The 21,552-nt window shown below is 40.5% G+C and overlaps 1 protein-coding gene across 1 annotated transcript in view; it reads right to left on the bottom strand.

The window, feature by feature from the left end:
- SLIT3 (slit guidance ligand 3) overlaps positions 1 to 21,552 on the bottom strand; it is an 835,110-nt gene that overhangs the window by 181,586 nt on the left and 631,972 nt on the right. Inside the window, exons 7-8 of the mRNA XM_044659841.1 lie at positions 8,343 to 8,414; positions 2,466 to 2,629 (exon numbers count right to left, since the gene is read on the bottom strand). Of these exons, the coding sequence (XP_044515776.1) occupies positions 2,466 to 2,629; positions 8,343 to 8,414 (236 nt within the window). The remainder of the gene's footprint in view (positions 1 to 2,465; positions 2,630 to 8,342; positions 8,415 to 21,552) is intronic.

Raw genomic sequence — 21,552 nt, 5'->3', positions numbered from 1 at the left:
GTTGGCCTATCAGATGCCCCTGACAGAAGAGAATGAACTTTCTCAGAGAAGTTCTGTTCTCGCTTTTCCAAAAGGAAATCCTCCCCAGTGAAATGTTAGTGGAGCTGTTTTAACATGGAACTTTTGTGCTTCTGAAGGCTTCAAAAACCCCCAACAAACCTAAACCCTCAGTCTCTGGTGGTCCATTACCATTAAGACTAATAATGCTGTCTTCACCCAGTCTACCATAGCTACCAATGACGCTGACCTCTTTTCAGAGCCGTCACTGGATTTTTAACATAGTTCTACCCCATGGCCCAGGTCTCCTATTTTCACTTGCATGCTCATTCTTCACCTTCTTATGCCAGTCCATTTCCATTGCCCTTAAAAGGCACAGAGAGAACTGTAAATCTTGGGTCTGTACAGAAGTACTGAGATGTCATGTTGCTAATTTAGAATCCCTGGGATGGTTTTGCAGGTGATAAAATGGGTAATGCTTAAAAGTGGACTGCAGCTGAGAAAAGGTAGGATTAATACCCTGCTGGCATCTGGGGTCTAAGAACTTAATTCTCCCATGCTAAAGAGGTACCTGGTTTAGTTATCAAGGGGCTATGGTGAAGCTCATAAACTAGTAAGGTTAATTACAATGACTAAGGAAGGTAATTATAAAGCTTATATCTCAACATCATCACCATGCCAAGACATTTCCCCAAAGGCTCCTGTTTTCAAGACTTAAGGGAGCTTGCTTCTCATTCTGGTTTGGGGACTCTCTACACAGTCTCTCCTTGTGACCTGGGTGGCAATGACCTAGTATGCTTTGATGGAAAAGCTGTGAGGCTGACGGCACAGTGTTCATCTGATTGTGCTGTATTAAATTTGGCATACTCCCATAATGATGTGTTTTAACATTCTCTCTAATTAGTTTTTCTCACTAGCCCTTGTATGGTTTCTGCACTGTATAATTATTTCTTTCACTGGCACTTATGTAGATATTGTACCCTTTACCTAATAATTACTGTAATTATAGTGACTATATCTGAATTTGATGCCTGTGTGATAAAAAGGTTTTATTATATGTATTTGATGGGTAGTTATTTCTAAGTGGGTGTGGGAATTACTAGTGTCTACAGGAATTTATTTAAGTGGTGCTATGAGAAATGTTAAAATCTCTTTAGAGATCAGACGTTTGATGAAGCCGATTGCATTTAAAAAGCAATAAGAACAAAGATTTTTGTTGTTTAATTTTTGTCTGGACCTGCGATTTCCCTGGTGAAGGATTGTTGGTGTGGAAGTTTCCTCCATCAATGTGAATCAGCTACTTCTCAAAAGGATGCTTTGGACCTAGCAGGCACTTTAATAAATTCTTAATGAATTATTGTCTATAACTGGTGGTTTTAGAGAATGGATTGGTAGAGGTTAATGGACTTATTTATAGCCATGGTCATATAGCTAGCAAGTGTCAGAAGCTGAATTTGAACCCAGGACTTCTTGACTTCAAGGCTGGCCCTCTAACCACTATACTTCATTATCTCTTGGATCCTCAAATAAGTAGGAATAATTCTAAGTAATGTATTAATCCATATCTTCCTTTGCATACAATGCACGAATCTATAGTGAACTTGCAAAGACTAGGTAGTATTTCTGCTAAAAAAAGATACTGTGTAAACCTCAAAGAGCTATATAAATATGTCTACGGCTATTATCATGACCATGACCATCACTATTACTCCTTTCATGACCTACCTCAATAGGGTAGTTTCTTGTTCAGGTTGCAATTAATCCCAAATTCATGGATAAACTCCTTGGTTTTGCTTTTCCAATTCCCACCAGGCTTATTCAGGTGGCTAATTCTGTTATTGCCTTTTCATGGTTTTAACACCAAAAAGAACTAGAGATTGTTAGAGAGAATTAGAACAGAGAGCAGCTATTTCCATGGTTGGATTAACTAGAAATCCTACATTATCTCACTATCTAATGCTCTGGTTGAATGACCTGTTTTTTGAAGGGATCTCATGGAACTTTCCCATTAGGAATGGAAGTAATGGGGAAGCAGCAGATGTCAGCAATGAGTTTAAAAACAAAACACTTTTAAAAAAATCACCTATTTTCAGAAAGTCTTCTCTATTTGACCCATTCAGAACCATCTACTGTTTCCATTCATTTAAGCTATTTTCAATCATGGATCTATGTGGTGATTCACTACTTATACACCTAGGTAATTTTTTGCATTTGTTTTGTTTAACGAATCTATATAGAGCTTCTAATTAATCTCATCTATGCACTACAACGGGATTTCCTAGAAGACAGGGAACATATCTAAAAACCTCAGTGAAACCCATTGTGCAGTGTTATATTCTCTTCATCAGTTCCTCTAGTGCCCTAAGTGCTCTGTGATCTCACTGAAATGGGCATCCTCTTTCCAGTGACAGGGGCATGAGAAATGAGGGGACATGAGGAAAGGGGAAGAGAGAAGACAGCACCCTTACCTGTGCATACATATTCTTTCTTCTGAACATCAGCCACGCTGAAGCCCCTCAGGTGCACAGGAGCCATACAGAGAGTGAACTGGCCAATGGATCGCCTCTGCCGTAACCAATCAGAAAGCCAGGCCAGGCTGCAATCACAGTACAGGTGATTGGAGTGGAGTCGCCTGCAGAGAAGGCAAGTGAGAGAGAAATGTGTGATTATAGCCAGGATGCTAGAGGGGGAAGGGTCCATCAAATTGCTCTCTTGGTCAAGTCTCTGGAGCCAAGCTTTGGGTTGAATAGGGTGCATCTAAGAAAAATGCACAGAACCCACTGTCCTGAGTCCAGGTGGTTAGAATCTCTGTGGCACCTTCTCCCATTACCACCATGTAGCTAATTTATGAGCTTGGAAAATCTGACAAGCAGGGAGAAAACATTTCCCTCTCTGCTGCTAAATCATTATGCCCTTGGTATAGAAATGGAAAAAAAAGCTCTGGAGGACCAGATGCTGGGCTAGGACTCCTTCCATTCTTCTCCCACTTTTTCCCCTTAAATGTCTTTTAAAGCATCTGAATTTGGCACAGATTGCCTGGGATTTTTAGGGTTACAACACAACTCTCTCTTTCATCATGGAACTGGACTATAGAAGTCAAGAAAGGGACAAAAAGGAATAAATATTCTTTTTATTGAAGTATCCTTCATCCATCCTTGCATTTTTAGAAAAGTTACTATCCAAATAAGATTCTATTCTATCCAAATAATTATGCAGAGGGTTCTGTTAACCTACTACACAAACATACATACACACCCTCCTTCTCAAGTTCAGAGGTACCTGAAATTTTTCCTTTACTTCTTGTCTTAGGTCTTTTCCAACAGTTGGGACCCTATAAACTTTCCCATTTACCCATTCCATTCCTAGGCTTAGAATCGTTTTGCTGCCTCTGTAGGAGGTGGAAAAGGGGATGCTACCCCTTTCCTGTGAGGGGGAAAGGGGGAAGGGTGATATGTGTCAGCCTTGAAGTAAGGCTAAATTTTTAAGTCAAGTGACTTCTGCTCTCCACTAATTGGAGGCAAAGCATGAGACATTTGTAGGAGTTTCTAAAGTTTTCACCATAGGGCTTTTCTTTCAGTGGAATGAGAAGAAACTGAGGAGAAATGTGAGTTTTCTAATGGGTCATTCCAAGTGTCTCTGGGTCACTAAAAGCTACATGCTAATGGTGGCAGGTGAGTTTCATTCACATCAGCTAATCAAAAGCACAGGCTCATGATCCAAGTTTCCAATGTCTAACCCTGGAAATGTTAATCAATTAAAGGTATCTCAAGACTTTTAATTAACCCACAAGCCAAGCCTGTTAAGCAAAGCTAAAGCCGTTGCCTGAAGGACTCCAGACAACCCTGTCTGAAACAGGGCGGGCTGAAGGGCTCTCCAACATACTTCACTGACATCAAGTTCAACAATGTTGCCTGAGTGCAGTTGACTTCCACTAATGTGCCAGTAAAGACATAAGTGCAAGCTGTAATGATGTATGCACATACGTGCACACACGTGTGTGCACACACACAAAGCCCATGCCAGTTTCAATTCCAAGGTAAAATCTTTCTATTCAAAGCTCATAGCTGATGCAGAGACCACCTAGCCTCTCCCCAAGAGAGCCAAATTTTTATCTTAGTGTTCCAGATTGAGCTGGAGAAAACAATCCTAGGACCACAACTCTGCCTTCAGATTTTAGAGCCAGTTCTTAATGCCTTATGGCCCTCCGTTTTGCCACACTAACATACTTAAAAAATATATTACGTGCATTCTAATGATCCATGTATATCTAATTCCTTCTTCTGATCCATAAATTCCAAGAGGGCCAGAGCAGTTTCTCATCTAATCTTTGTATCCTCCACCACCCCTAGCACAAAGCACGGTGCTCTGAATATAACAGGTATTTAATAATTCCTTGTTAAATTTCATTTGAGAACTCAATACAACAGTGGAGGGAAAGGATGGCTAAAGTGATATGATGGAGGAGTTGAATTTAGTATTTAGGTGCCTCTTACAAATCTATAGATCTAGCCCCAATCTCTCTCTTGGGCTCTGGTCCCATCATCACTAGCTGCCTAAAAGGCATTTCAAACTGGACGTCCCAAATTCAACATGTTTAAAGGAGAACTCATTATTTTTCCTCCCAAATTCACCACTTTACTGAATTTTCCTCTTTCTGTCAGGGGCACCACTATCCTCCCAGGTTTCCGGGATTATAACCTGAGTATCATTCTCATCAAGTCTCTCTCAAATTATTCCCCCCAAACACTCATAGAATATAATTTCATCAGAAGCAAACTGTTTCATTTTTGTCTTTGCATCCTTAGTACTTAAATATAATGTCTGACATATAATAGGAACTTAACAAATGCTTGTTAAAATTAGATACTATTTGTAAAGTACTCAGTACAATGACTAGTGCATAGTAGGTACTTATCAATGCTTCTTTTCTTCCCTACTTTTACTCCTTTATTGATTCTGAAATCAACATTCTTGATGGGAAAGGAATGAGATGCTTTTAGTCAACTGAATACTTTCATGTCAATACTGAAACAAGGGGATGTTCCTTTTTGATTCTATTCCTATGGGCAGTCAAATTCTAAAGACTATCTGCATGGATTCATATTCTTCAGCCCAAAGCCCACTCATAACTGCTCCACTGTCAACTAGCCTCTAAGTTATATGGAATGGCTAGCTGGAACCATCAGAAATGATAGAAAATCATCAAAATGAAATTTCACTCAAAAATAAGTCATTAGTGATATTGAGAAGGTATCAGACAGGTTGCAGCTAGATCTGGGGACTGAGGCATTCCTTTGTGCTTTGGGGAGCCAAAGTCCTTTCCATCAGAATTCCATTTGGATTTGTAAAGGTGATTGCCTCCTGCAGCCGTCATTCACAGATGGAGTGGTCGCAGGAGATTCACCATTTAAAAAATGAACACTGAGCCACATGATAAGCATAAATAAAGCCATTTGAGAAAGGAACAACAACAACAAAAAGATGGAGAGAGGAGGATCGATGCAGGCTAATTCTTGTCAGTTCTAATCAAGGGTAAGAGATCAATGCAATAACAAAAGAAGGTTTATCCAGATTCTTACTGAGCTGATTAATTTAGAGAACGGAAAAAAAGTGTCTAGAGTTTTACAACTGTATTCATCCTTTAAAAAAATTTCCTTTTGGAAGATCCTTGTCCCATTGGGCATTTTCTTTCAATTGTTACATATTTATTTATTACCACCAGGCTGTCCCTATGGGTTTTCCTCTGCTTTTATTTTTTTTTAAGGCTTACAAAGCACTTTCTATATTTTTAAGTTTAATTACCATTCCTTCCACTTAAAAAAACCCAAACAAAACATGACTGCCACCTTCCAATAGCACCACAGCCTGCAATGGAACTCTGTTTTATAACAAATAAATATCGGCACACAAATCAAATCAACATGTTAGTCAAGCCTGGAAAGGTATGTTTCATTCTATAGCTATTGTCCACTACCTCTTTTGTCAAAAGGCAACATCCCGATACTTTCAAAGGGGATCTCAAGAGAGAATCTCCCCCCGCCCCCAACCCCATGACATTATATGAGCCAGTAATGAAAGTTCTGGCTAAAGAACTGGGGTGGTGGGTGGGGTTAATTTTTTTCTTCTATGAACTTTACCTGTCAGAGCAAATGGGGGAGTCTGGTCTGACTGATTATTCCAAGCTGCCCTGAATGATCTAGTTTGGAAGCAGAAGTAGGAGGCATCAGGAAAAAAGCCTTAATATTAAAGTTAAATGATCATGAAACCTGACCCTAAATGTTGCCAGAAATGTTTCTAATAATTCTGAGCTAAGTCTGTCTCTCTGTCTCTGTGTCTGTCTGTCTGTCTGTCTGTCTGTCTGTCTGTCTGTCTCTCTCTCTCTCTCTCGTTTTAATGGCTTTAAATAATTTCTGTGAAAAATAATGGTGATGATAGGGGTGGATAGACTGGCTTCCAAGGATCTGGATTGAAGAAAGAGTCAGAGAGAAAAGCCCTGGGTCTCCCATTCTTTGGCGCTATTTATTGGGCATGTGCTATGCTTTTGATGGTCCTTCTGCTACTGATAAAACAGATGGATGGTAAAAGAAGAAATAAAGCATTTCCATCCAGCCCCAGCTTCTTTTTCCTCACGTGGCCCTATTCGGTGTTGTTTTTCTTTATTTATACACTGAATAGTAGGGGTGGCTGACTAGTGTGCTTTGCTGCACGACAGTTAGCTGACTGCTGAGGTGCACTCAATATTGATGAAACTACCTTTAGAGAACATAAGGTGAATGAATACAAATGCCAATTTATAAAGGTACCTTTTAGCCACAGACTCGAAATTAAATTTCCAGCAAATCCTTTTAGAGAGGGTCAGTGTTCATTTTCTATAAAATGTGGCTCTCTGAATTCAATATAAAAGCTTCCCTTTATAAATCCCATTTATGACTTCCTTCCCTTCTCCTCTTTACCTCCCTCCTTCTGCCCCATCTCCAGCCCCCCTTAATTACAGAGAAGGGGGGTGGTGGTGGATTAGTCAGTGCACGCCTCCAGGGAGAGTTATACAAAGCCATCTCTGAAATTAAACTAAAGAAAAAATGGCTGCAGACAGGCAGCTCGAGGAAAGGGTGAGATTGATTGATTGATCTGAAATCACCAGATGAGTATTCTGGAATATCAGGGGGGACGACAGCAGCCACAACACAAAGGTCTCCTCAAAACAATGTACCAAACAAGTCGGGCTGCTCCCCACCCCCCAAGCAAACAGCCCTGGCTTCTATTAATGCTACTCCTTAAAGGACGACAACAAAGAAGAGGAAGTATAAATCACTGATTATCAGCCCACAGGAATCAGCCTGCCAATTTCTGCAGGTGAGAGTCATTTTTCTTCTATTCAATTCGCTTGTCTGGGGAGATATACACTCCATCCCGCAGCAGCTCGCTGCTTCCCTCTCCAAGACACAGACTGCCTTCTTCATTCACTATTTTTAGTATTTGCTTTAGCCCTTGGAGGAGTCCCAAGGAGTTTCTCTCTAAACCTTCATCTCTTGCATCCTCCACACATTTAAAGGAGGAAGGAAAAGAATACACAGGCAGAAATTTATGTTTTATTTTGCCAATTACATTGTTACATGAGTGGTTGTGGGAAGAGTTTGGGAAGCTAATCTGGGAACTGGGCCAGCCTTTAAAATCATTGACTTACAGAATGGAATCGCATCTATCTGACTTGCTGCTCTTCTTAGAAGGCAGGGGGATGGACGACATGGCTTCAGTGATGTCTTGGGGAACTCTCAGATCTTCACGGGCCCATGTTCAATTTAGCTTGGTTTAATTCAACAAGCAATTATTAAGTGCACTTAATTATTAAATGACTGCTAAGTGCCAGGTGCTTGGGATACAAAGACAGAAATGAAACCATCCCTGGCCTCAAGAAGCTTGCATTCTCCTTGAGGTAACAGACTGACTGCTTTGTGCTTTTGCTCAGATTTCTGGGTAAACGGTTCAATGTTCTGCACTTTGGCCTCATATGCCTTTGGCTGAAGCCTACTACCACATAGCTCACTTCTACCCACCACCAAGACCCCAGAGAAGTTCCATTTCTGCAAACCAGCCTTCTAAAAGGGCCTTAAAGCTAAAAGTGATGGGAAAAATTCCCTATCTTATTGAAGGGTTCCCTGCTCCCCTGTTTGGCACAGAGACTTCTACCCTGAGAACAAACTGTGGGAGGCCTGGGTTTGCCCAAAGCTTTTAAGGGAAGAAGAACAAAAAGTTGCCACCAAGTGATACCGTCAGAGGTTCCTGGAACCGCAGCAGAAAGGGGTGAGTAAGCAGAGGACGGGAATAATCAGGAGGTCATTACTTACAAGGTTCGGATCTTTGGCATGTGGTTGAAGCTGGTGACCGGGATGCGGCTGATATTGTTGTTGTTGAGGGTACTGTGGAGACATAAGAGGGAGAAAAATATCACTAAGTGATCAATGGATCTCTATTGGCGGGCAGAGGATTATTTACCTGAGGCAACTTACAGACGGGACAATTATAAGAGCACCCACAAATCAGTAGCCTCTGAATATAAAGAGAGGCATGGACTGGAGCTGGGCTGACTGGAGAGAGTCACACAGTACCTACTGGTGGAAGAAGAACTGGGGATGGCAAAGCCAGCTCTATAGGCCAATCTAGTATGGGTTTGCCACTGGTCAACAAAAAAATGCAGAGAAGGCAAGTCGTTTACTATCCCACAGGCGGACAAGTCCTGCCTTCCTCTCAGCATCTTTGGAGTCTATCTGAACACTAGAGCACTCTTTAGATCTCTTTCTCTCTAATGTGTGAAATGAATGAATCACTGATCTAAATCAAAGGCCAACTCTTCCTTGACTCCTTCCCTGATCCCTTTGGTCATTAACAACTTTCACCTTGGACCTGGAGGAACACTAGATACCCCAGTGGTTACAGAACTATAGCAACTTTAGAAAACAAACACCCCCCCACCCTGTTTTTTTTTTTATGATCATTTTATTTTATTTTTTTTTAAACCCTTAACTTCTGTGTATTGGCTTCTAGGTGGAAGCGTGGTAAGGGTGGGCAATGGGGGTCAAGTGACTTGCCCAGGGTCATACAGCTGAGATGTGTCTGAGGACAGATTTGAACCTCCCGTCTCTAGGCCTGACTCTCAATCTACTGAGCTACCCAGCTGCCCCCTTTGTTTTGTTTTTAAAGACTGGACCTCCCTATCTTGCCCAGGCTGGAAATTCCAGGCCATTTACAGGTGCCAAACTACTTCACAGATGCTTTGACCTGCTCTATTTTCTGACCAGGGTGGTTTCACCTTCCTTTGGCAGACTGGTGGCCCCCTGCTTCAGCCTCTCCATTAGTAGAGATTATAAGTGTTTGACATCACACCTAGTAACAATAATACACTTTTAAAATTATTTTTTAAAGGAAGCGGTGAAAATGCCATTTGTTTCAGTTTCTCATCTGTTGTGTTGTTTGTCCTTCATTTTTGAAGATGACCAATGGTATGATAAGGGTAATCTCCTGACTCAAGTGTGGGTTGGATTTAAGTGAGGGAGAATTGCTCAAAATTATGAGTAAAATGAATTGGAAAAGGAAATGGCAAACCATTCCAGTAACTCAGCCAAAAAAAAAAATTCAGCGACCCAGAGATGGGACCATGAAGAGTTGGACATGACTGAAATGAATGAACAACAACATGAAAGTATAAAAGAGCTTGCAGGCACTATGGAAATAGTTGGGGATAAAGTTATGAGCATAGATAGCTAAAATAAATAAGGTTCTAGAATGACTATGCTAGAGATTATAGAACTAGAAAGGGACTTGGAGGCCACTGACTCCAAACTCTTCATTTTATAGATTAGGGAATTGAGGCTGAGGGAAGTTAGATGACTTGCCTGGAGTCACACAGGAAAGAGGTGTCTGAGGAAGAATTTGAACTCAGTTCTTAATTAGCTCACTGGAGGGATACCCATTCTTATCAAGCCTGGGCCTAGATTGGATGAACCTCTTAGGACAAATCCTCAACTTTCAACAGGTGATCTGTAATCCCGACTCTCACTTTCTAAACGGGAAGATCTAGGCAGTTTGTTCTGAGTCAAGGGAGCTGATTAATATTTTCTTCTATAAACAAACTGGCTGTGAGTTGCCTAGGGCAGACTGCCCTCATTTGTATTGTTCCTAATTACATCGATGACTCCTTGGCAGATTAGAAGCTGTAAAGTTCATCAAACATTCCATGGGAAATGGAAATTAATAAAAGAGACAAAACCAAAAACCCTCTGAGGCACAGGGTCAAGTGAGGGAGAATTGGGTTGTTTGGATGTGGGAAAGAGGAATCCATTTATGTCATACTCATCTAATTGATGCTGATTCATGGAGATGACAGCTCTTAGACTAACATCAAAACCACACCCCCCTTTCCCCAGCAGTTCCATATTTTTTAAGCCACAAAATGCCAAGGAATTTGAAAAATACGGATGTGGACACAGCTTTTTGACAGATTTTTTTTCTGTTTACTTTCAGCAGTATCATTTACCATGTGACCTTGGGGCAAATGACAACTTCCAGTATCAGTTTCCTAGCTGGGAAAAAAAAAAAAGGTGAGAAATGCTGGTCTGGATGACCTCTAAGGTACCTTCCAACTATAAAATTCTATTATTCTATATTGTCCTCTATAACTCTCCTATTTACTAGGGACCCTGTTATCCCTTTTTAAAGTGCTTCTCCCTCCTTGACCCCACTGCAAGCTCTTTTCTCCAGTAGTAGGGAAGGTTCTCTCCCTGGAAGATTCCCTTGGTTCAGCAAAGGAGAGCTATCTTGCCTTCTACACTCAGAGAATTCTTCTGAGTTCCTTCCAGAGAATTCCTTCTCAGACACCAGACTTGGCTCCATAACAAAACCTATCATTTATGCCCCTACAGCCAGGACTAAACTACAACTGACTTGAGCTTGCCAGTGACACTAACTGCTCCTCAGTTGAAGATTCTGAGGCAGAATGCTTGGGACATCCCTCTTTCTTAATCCTCAGCCATAGGAATTGTTTTGCTCAAGAACCCTTCTTTTCTAGATACTAGGAGGAAAATGGAACAATGGTATAGTTTGAATGCCAAGAGACTGTCAAATGGCCCGGGATTCTCCATATGGAAGATATCTATCCCTACCCAGACTATTTTCTCCCCATCCCACTGAAATATAACCAGAGCCACTTCTGTAACTAAGCTAGTCTGTAACCCTCAGATAGGTTTACTTCCCTCTCCCACTTTCACACTAAAGCAGGTTTCCAAATAAAATACTTTCTTGTTATTGCTGGATCCCTACCACCTGAGCCATCCTCAGACAGGAATCTGGTTGGCTGTAAAGAATGAGAGAAGTGGCAGTTTTGTGTTTCACATTTATTCAGCCAAAAGTGGGATACTGAGTCCCAGGAGCTGGTGAAAAAGAAGTGGGTTCTGTATTTGCTGAAACACTCAGGAGAGCAAGATCTGAAGGCTTCCCTGAGGCAGAACCTTAAGAATAATGATCTCTCAATAACTCCTACCTGTCTTTTCTACCTCTTTATTCATGCCACACACCTTACCTTACTCACTGCTCTCTATTTCTCAAGCCCTTTCAACAGATGATTTAGAAATACCAAGTCACATAGCTTGAGTCTAATTTTGTAACTCAACTTTAGGGGGGATTAATCAAAGGAGTGCCCTAATTTTCCCAGATTCTATGAAATTAGTCAGGGAAGTTCCTTGATTCTATGATTTGGAGTTGTCTAAACAACTTGATGAATTAACTCAGAGGTCAGCTTTTGTGTGGGACTTTTGTGTAAGGAGTTCTCTGATTGCTGCGCTGTTCCCCTCCATACTCCCCATATATATATTTGGTCCTATGGAAAGAGAGAGAGAGAGAGAGAGAGAGAGAGAGAGAGAGAGAGAATGTGTGCTTGTGTGTAGGTTTATAAGGCTCCTAAGAAAGGTTAGGAGGTACTCTAATCCCCTACGGCTGGAATACACTCCCTCTTTATCTAGGTTTCAGAGTCTCTCTATTCCTTTTCTCTCTCTCTCTCTCTCTCTCTCTCTCTCTCTCTCTCTCTCTCTCTCTCTCTCTCTCTCTCTCTCTCTCTCTCTCTCTCTCTCTCCCTTTAAGATGCAGGCACCTTTAAGATCCTGGCACCATCTTCTGAATTAGCCTTTCTTGATCCTTGTCTCTATCCCCACTCTAATACTTGCCCCACTTCCTTCTAAACCACTTTGTGTTTATTAACTACTTTGTATTGAATGTCTCAAAAGTCTTAGTGCATCTTTAAGATTTAATAACTCCAGAAGTATACATGCTATAAAATTAAAAACAAATCACTTGAAAATATAATTATTTTGGTTTCCTTTACATATAGTTTTGAATAACAAATTTTTCATTTAAATTTTAATAAGACAGATCACCTCATCATTATGCATTTGTGTGTGCTTTTCTAGGTAACACCTTCTCAAACCAGTGGACTTGTAAAGGAGGTTTCCTAGCTTGGCCACCTCAGTCACCTGATCTATCTCCATTAGTCTTTTTCTTATGGTGCTGTGTATATGTATTAAAGCCTTGTTCTTCTTCAGGCTAAGATTACAAATGCAATCCTTTCGGGCACTGAGCAGCAGCTAGTGAATGTTTCTATAAAGTCTGAGAATTGACTGTAATCATCAATATTAAAAATTTTTTAAATAACTTTCAAAGTTTTGTGCTTTATAAGTTCAGAGCATTTATATTTCTTATTTTTTTCTTACATTCTTATTTTCTCTATTTAGAATCAAAAAGAAGCATCAGTTTGTGGTGAAGAGAGGGGGTATAACTTATCCACAGTGCTTATCCTTTATTCCAACCAGCTACTACTTATAGCCTAGTCCCTTGATTACCTCCAGCCTTGGGTCCCTTGCCTTGCCTTCTTCCCTATTCCTACCAGCTATTACCCTAGCTTCAGTCCCATATTACATCCTAAAATCCCCTTATTACAAGTTCCAAGGCAGAAAAGCAAGCGATAAGGGTTAGGCAGTTGGGGTAAAGTGACTTGCCCAGGGTCACACAGCTAGGCAGTATCTGAGGCCAAATCTGAACCCAGGAACTCCCATCTCCAGGCCCAACTCTCTATCCACTGAGCTACCTAGCTGCCCCAGCATTTATATTTTTGAAGTTACAAAAGTTGAACTAAGACTTTTAGGACACCCTATATATATATATTTGTGAATATACATATATATATATACACACATATATATTTCTCCCTCTCCCTCTCTATGCATATATATAGATATATAATACATACATGCATATATGTATGTATATACACAGATAGATAAGTATGCATATATCTACACACAGACATATGCATATACAAATATGTATATATGTATCTATATTTGTTTCTCCCATTAGAATGTATTTATTCTCTATTCTTTTATTTCCATCACCTATATAGTAATATCTGGCACATGACAGATACTTAAATGCTTCTCTATTGATTAATTAATACGATTCCTGGCTTTGCCACTTAGCAGTTGCCTAAGCTTGAACAGGTTGTTTAACCTCTCTGGGCTTCACTTTCTTCATCTGTAAAATGAAGAAGTTGCCATAGTTGACTTCTTTTTTGCCCTAAAAGCATTAACTTCCAAGTAACAACTACCTATGGGTTCCAAAGCAGAAGAGTGATAAAGGCTGGGCAATTGGGATGAAATGACTTGCCCAGGATCACACTGCTAGGAATTGACTGAGGTTAGATTTGTACCATGACCTCCTGTCTCCAGGCTTGGCTCTATCCACTGAGCCACTTGGCTGCCCCTAGTTGACTTTTTTTTTTTTTAAACCCTTACCTTCCATCTTGGAGTCAATACTGTGTATTGGTTCCAAGGCAGAAGAGTGGTAAGGGTAAGCAATGGGGGTTAAGTGACTTGCCCAGGGTCACACAGCTGGGAAGTGTCTGAGGCCAGATTTGAACCTAGAACCTCCCATCTCTGGACCTGGCTCTCAATCCACTGAACCACCCAGTTGCCCCTCCCCAGTTGACTTCTAATATTCTCTCTACCTCTAAATACTATTAGCTTCCCCACTAGTTGGGAAATTTCCCAAAGATTCCCAAAGGCCATGTTCTTTCTTTCTTCTTCTTTTTTTTTAGCATACAGTCCATTCCAAAGGATACCCACAATCAATGAAGGTGGAAGTGTCTCATCGGATGCTTTGCCTAATAAATGTTTGTTGTGCTCAATCAAATTGACTGCCTACCAGATGCTCACTAGAACGGCTTCTTTAGCTCATAAATGCAGAGACTTAGGGGCCCTTTAACGAACAGAGACCTTCTCCTACAGCTCCCACCTCCACCTCTGGTCTTCCCTCCTTCCATTCACAGTGACATCATTTACCAAACAACCCGGGGAGATCTTCAGTAAATGGCCAGGCCCTAATTTGACTGTATGTATGGTACAATTAAGCACCAGGCATCAACTGTAACTGTAGCAGACAGCAGCACTGCACAAATGACTTATTAATGTATTATTATACTGATATTTAAATGTGAGCTATAATGAGAGCTATAAAGCATTTACGATAATAGCAATTATTCCAGGACCAAAATGGCTAAACACTGTATTCAGACTTTCATGATTTGGCACCTGGGCCTGCTCAACCCAGAGCCACCAGCATTTTGAGGCGGGGGGCTCATGGAGAGGGGCCACGGTTAACCCCTGGAGTGCCGGTCGCTCTAGCAGGAGAAGCCCGCTTTTGCTTCTTATCCATCATGGCACCATGGAAACACCTCTGTTGAGAATCCCCACATTCGCTAGAGATTGTGCCTTAGAGAAGTGGTTAAAGGAATCAGGTTTATTTAGTGAGGAGAAGAAAATACTGGGGCTGAGGGGCAGGAGGTATATGATAGTTGTCATCAATCATTTGAATAATTTTTATAGAAAAGAGGGATTTGACCCAGTCTGCTTGGTCCTACAGGGCAGGAGCAAGGGGTGGAAGCAACAAAAAAGGCAGATCTAGGCTCAGTCCAAACTTTAAATTTCATGACTATGGGAGAACTCTAAGGATAGAAGTTCACTTTACTAATCTAGGTATAGTCTTCAGTGGTTCCCAAACTTTTTTGGCCTACTGCCCCCTTTCCAGAAAAAAATATTACTTAGCCCCCTGGAAATTAAATATTTTTAAAAATTTAATAGCAATGAATGGGAAAGATAAATGCACCTGTGGCCATCACCTTCCTCCTGGATCACTGCAGCACCCACCAGGGGGCAGTGGCGCCCATTTTGGGAATCACTGGTCTAAGTGATGGGCAAACTGCGGCCCTTCTCCTTCATAATCTTTCAGTCATTAATAGGGCTTAGTATCACAAAAAATACAAGAATTTTGTAAAATGTATCATTGTTATTTTTTAATAATTTATATTGGCCCACTTAAGGTTTTTTTCCTTTCCTTTGGCCCCTTCTTTAAAAAGTTTACCCATCACTGGTCTAAGTAGAAGACTAGAGGAACAAAGGAGTTAAATGACTAGCCCTTTGGTCAGATAGCTGTCAAGAGGCAAGACTTGAACTCAGGTCTTTCTGATATCAAAGCTTCTCCTGAATCCACTCTGCTCTGTTGTTTCAGGAAAAATTTCTTTACCCTTAGAATTAAATAAAAGTAGACTACTTTGGAAAGGAGGGAGGGAGCTCCCCCTCACTGATCTTGTAAAGGGGATTTCTGTTTCAACATGTTGTATTTAGGTGGGTTAATAGCTAGTCTAGAGAACTTAAAAATCCCTTCCAAATTCTGGTGTCTAGGATTTAATGGATAAATAGGAGACATATCCCAACTTCTATTCATCTCGCTCACCTGTCCCTCACTACTCCTCTCCCTCTAGCCCCCATGGGTTGCAGCCTTCATTCATTCACACTGCTAGCTGCTCGGAGTTGGAGAGTTAAATGTCGAGTGGCTCTGCCCGTCTACTCTTATAGTCTATCCAGTGGTGTACTGGCAAGTGTTAACAACTGGCTCTCTGGGGGAGAAATACCCATGGCATTCTTTAAAGTGTAATCTGCACTGTTAACTTTTCCTTCTTAACTTTTTAAAGTGTAGATTACCAACAAAATAATACATGAAACTCTGATTTGTGGCCCTTGCTAATTTCTGAGGATTAAATGCTCATGCTGAAAATTTAACCATTGGCTCTCCTCTCCCCAGAGCTGGGATGAGCTGGTTCTTGTCCTTCCCAGTAGACAGACTACAAGCTTAAGAAGAGGTTCTGAGTTAGAGGTACCTTTGGATCCCCAGCACTGTGCCTTGTACATTAATAGATACTTAGTGTTTGTTGATTGAAATGGAACTGAATAACTTTAAGCTGCTTGGGGAACTCCTTGAAGCAGCTAGATGGTACAATAGATAGAAGACTACACCTAGAGCCAGCAAGACCCAATTTTAACTCTGATCTCTGACATTTATTACCTGCATGACTTGGGTGAGTTGCTTAAACTCTGTTTGCCTCAGTTTTGTTAACTGTAAAATGGGTATAATAATTGGTAATACTTATGTGGCTGTATTGTATCTTAGAATCTCAATTTCCTCAGCTATAAAATGGGGATGATATTTTGATGACCTGCTTCCTGAGGCTTGTTTTGAGGAAGACAGTAAAACTTAAAGCATGGTAGAATTATGAACTTTTTAAAAATCATTATCATTATTGTTGTTATAAATGTTTTTTGACGTTTTGGCTCCAGCATTTTTTATTTTGTACAATTATCTTATTTGCGTTAATGTTCTTTGTTTTTAAAAAACTTGATTTAATTTAAAAAACATATTTATTTTTAAAACCCTTACCTTCTGTCTTAGTATCAGTTCTAAGTTAGAAACATGGCAAAGGCTAGGCAATCTGGGTTATATGACTTGCCCAGAGTCCCATAGTTAGGAAGAGTCTGGGGCCAAATTTGAACCCAGGTCCTCCCAGCTCCAGGTCTAGCACTGTCCTAACTAGCTGCTGCCTTGATGTCTTTGGTTTTTATATCACATCTTTCTCTGAACAGTCCTTCCTTCCATTTCATGTGATACACTCTAAAAAAGAGGAAATTAATAATAGTTGATAATGATAATAATAATAATAATAATAATAATGTCTGGCACTTATATAGTGCTTTAAGGTTTTCAAAGTGGTTTACATATGTTTTCTCATTTGATCTTCATAATGGCCTTTTGAGGTAGGTGAAATTATTATCCCCATTTTACTGCTGAGAAAAATGAAGCTAAGAGAACCAGGTGACATACTTCATGTCTGAAGTAAGAAGTGAATTTGAATTTTCCTGACTCTGAGTCTAGTTCCTCACTGGACTACTCCACTATTCAGTGACTCTAAATTTTAAAAAGATCAATCAGTTCAGTTGAAATCATTTTCGATGCACATGCAATCTCCCATACCAATGGTCTCCCACCACTTGAATGAAAGCAGGAACGTGTATTTTCTCAACTCTTCTCTAAGGCTGGTCATAACATATTCATTTTTTGCTTCTCTCCACTAAATGCGAACCCAAAAGCCGTGAAAGGATTAACATTTTCCCCTAGTACACAATTAACTAATGGAGTGACTTGGGGCACCAGAAAATATTTGACTCATTAACAATAATTGAGGACAATCAAAGACACTACAGTATAGCAGGAAAATTATTGGCCTGGGAATTAAAAGTCACTAGTTCTAGTCTTGCTTTTGCCACTAATTAATATTGTGATTTTGGGGCAGGTCACTTTAACTCATCAATTCAATTAAATAAGCATTAAGCACCTACTGTGTTCTGAGGACTAGGCTAGTCAAGGAGGAAAGTCAATTTTCTTATTTTCTTGCTATTTGACAAGGAGGCACTAACTAGATGCTGTCTCTAGTTTTAGAATTCTTGAATTCTGCAATGCCTTCTTAATATATATGTACATATATGTAAATATGTGTATGTGTGCTAATGTATGTTCTAAGTTCTTTTCTTCCTTTGAAAAACTCAGCAGAAATATCAGCTCAAAATGAAAGGAGCAGGAATGATCAGAGTGAGTCACAGGGGCCAAAGAGATTAAACAACTTCTACTAGGATAAACAACAAAATGATTTAAGGTGACAAGGACAAGATGTTAGGTTTACTAGTCTAAGGCGCATCTTCAACAATACTTTGTGAGCCTGCGTATTAAGACATGATTCCTGTCGAGAAGGACACATAGGTCAATATTGCCAAAGAATTAGGAAAGCTTGATTTTCATTTAAAGTTCATTTTCTCTTCTTCCCTCCTCCCTCCTTTTCATCTTCTTTCTCTCCTCTCCTTCCGCCTATTTCATATTCCTCTTCCTCTCTCCTTTCTTTTTTATCCTCCTCTTTTTCCTTCATTCTTTCATTCCTTCTTCTCCTCTCCCTTCTCTTTCCTTTTTCTCTTTTGGTCTCTCCTTGTCCCTACCTCCTTTTATCTACAGTTACTCAGCAACATACTTTCTTCTCCAAAATTAAAAAAAAAAAAGAAAGCAAAGAAATCTGCCTATTCTGATTGCTGCTTGTGGAGACCAGACCTTGGACTAGCTATAAGGATTTCTAGTAAATACAGAGATGCCTTCGTGCTGCCAGGTAAGGTTATGCACAGGGGTCCATTGTTGGAACTGGAGTTAGGAGGAGGAAAAGGACATCAGAGACACAGCACTGATTCTGAACATAGTTATGGGGGGTGGGGAGGAGTGAACTGAGGGAAAAAGCTGGGATCAAACAGTCTACCATTTCTGCCCCTGACTACCCTCCCCTTCCGAGAAATTGATTGGGCTGAATATGTATCATATGGAGCTCTTGGTGTTTTTGGCTACTGGGAGACGCTTTGAAGAGGAGATTTGGATCCTGCCACTAACAAGCTGATTGCTCTCTCAGCATGGGAATGGCAGTCACACTTCCAGAGTCCTGACTTGACTTCTTTCCCCATCTCAGCTTCTAGATCCCTCTTGCTGAATGCCAGGAGCTCATTTGCCTTGTTCGGTAGCTGTTTCCTAATCTTGCTCAGGATAGACATCTTTGATCGGGAGGATCTAGGCCTGGCTGGAGCAGCCTCGGTGCTGGCAGCCTTAACAAGGCTGACATTTCCCTCTGTCTCCTCTGATTAGGCCACCGCTTTATCATTGTGTGCTTTCCTGGCTCTGGGTGTAATCTGTGTGTTGTGTGTCCATAACACCATGTAATTGGCTCTAATGCAACAATATTATCTATGTGCATGCAATGGATAATTGCAAAACTGGGCATCTGTAGCTGATGCCACTCCAGCCTGCCTGCCTGCCATTCTTCTGGGCTACTCCTAGGTTCAGCTAGAAATCAAGGGCCTTTCACAGACTCTTTAGGTTGGATGGGCTCCTTGTAGGTCATTCCATTCATTCCTCTGTGCTGAAGGAAGATGACTTCTGACTAAGCTCAAACAGTTAAGGATCTCTTCTTCACCCAAAATCTCAAAGTCTCTTTGGGCAGCTCTCCGAAGCCAAAGCAGCCAGATTTTCTCCTCTGTCCATATACATAGCCTGCAGATGGCCTATTCTGTACATTATGGGAAAAATTAGTATGTTTTATGCATCATGGCCCTTCCTCTAAATACATCAGAGGCAATGGACTAACTGTGTCTAGTTCCAGTTCTCCAGAGTTTACATATTTGAGAAAGGGGAGTCTAAGTCAACATCAAAACTACATTTGTCGAATACCTACTATGGCGAGGTGTGTGGCAGTCCTTCAGGAGTTTTTTGGTTTTGTTTTTAGCTTCTAGAGTGGGATATTAGAAGTTCAGAAGGGTAGTCTAGAACAGTGTGTAAGGGAGGAGGAAGAAAGAAGGAAGATTAATTAGACCCTTTCTTCCTCCCTGGGTTGGTTAGTTTATCACTGATCCAAAGTAATAAATTCAAGGAAGTTTAATGCCTGAAACAAGGGATGTCTGTTAGGCATACTAACATCCCAGTTTAAGCAACAATGACAACCAAAACCAAAAAGATGTCAAAAACAGCCCTCAAATTTAAAATAGAGGAAGAGGGCAGAATACCAGTGTTGTATAATAAAGAAGGCACTGGGCTTGGGAGTTAGGAAGATGTTGGGTTCAAATCCTATCTTAGACACATTACCTCAGCTATGTTATCATTGGCAAGTAACAACCTCTCTGAACTTCATTTTCTAAAATGAGAGAATCAAATGTAACCTCTAATATGCCTTCCAGTTCTAAAAAATTTAAATCCTATGAATGACTAGTTCAGTTGGAACACCTGGGAAAAAGATCCGAAGAAGGCTGTTGTCAAAATTGAGTAACTCTTTCTGCCCTTGAATTTGGTGAGGGGAAGGCTGTGTCTGGCTTCTCAGGATGCAAAGACTTCTGGTTTGGAACAAGGTCATGGAAGAATGGATTTTGCAGACACTGGATACTCCTCATCACAGGGAAAAAGTGACCTTTGTAGACTCTTTCCATTTGATAGTAGTAACTCTTTTTGTATCCTGCCTCCTCCATCCCACAAGTAGGGCCTTCACAACCTATAGTTTGTCTCAACTCCAATTCATTCTTTTCTCAGTGGCAAGAGTGTTTCCCCACAATTCATATTTAACTGTCACACCTTGCTCCTCAACTCAGTAATCTCAAAAAGCTCTCTACAATCTGCATGATCAAATATAAAATGGCCTTTAAAGTCCTTTACAACTGGCCCCTTTCTACCTCTTTTCTGATTTCTTATATTTTATTCTTCTCCACTTTCAATGATCCTATAACCTTGGTCTTCTTGGCTATTTCTTGTATATATCAGTCCATCTCTAGATTTAAACCTTTTCAATGCTTGTTCCCTATCCTTTGAATGCTCTCCTTCCTCATCTCCACTTCCTGATTTCCCTGGCTTCCTTCAAGACTCAACTCAAATCTTACCTTCTTCAATTATTATTTCCAATTTATTCCCTACACCTAATTTGTAATTAATTCTTTTCACATTGTCTCCTCCTTAGACTGTGAGTTTCTCAAGAGCAGTGAGAGGCTTTCTTTGTATTTCTAGCACATAGCACAGTATTCAACACATAGTAGGAACTTAATAAATACTGATAACCCTCTGCAAGCAACTTTTCTTTTTGGTTCCCATTCTCTGTTCTCTCTCCCTCCAGTATTATCCCTCAGATTACTACCCATTTCTCTTTCTCTCTCTCTCTCTCTCTCTCTCTCTCTCTCTCTCTCTCTCTCCTATTACTATAGATAAAAATATTGACTTAGAGAGTATTCCTACTCTCTTACTGTTGAGATTATTCCCATCTATATAATTTAGGCAGAGACAAAGGATGAGCTGATCTTGACAGGTTTTGTTAAGTGTGGGCATTTTGTGTGTGTATGTGTATATGCAAGTATTAAATATTACATATGTAGATTATCTATATCTAATTATGTTTATATGGGGCCGCTAGACGATAAAGTGGATAGAATGCTAGACCTGGACTCAAGAAGACTCACCTTCCCCAGTTCAAAGCTAGTCTCAGACATTTATTAGCTGTGTGATCTTGAGCAAGTCACTTTACCCTGTTTGCCTAGTTTTGTCATCTGTAAAATCAGCTGGAGAAGG

The sequence above is a fragment of the Gracilinanus agilis genome, chromosome 2 (assembly GCF_016433145.1).
Source record: "Gracilinanus agilis isolate LMUSP501 chromosome 2, AgileGrace, whole genome shotgun sequence".
NCBI classification, from domain to species: Eukaryota; Metazoa; Chordata; class Mammalia; order Didelphimorphia; family Didelphidae; genus Gracilinanus; species Gracilinanus agilis.
This window is presented reverse-complemented; position numbering and strand designations above follow the sequence as displayed.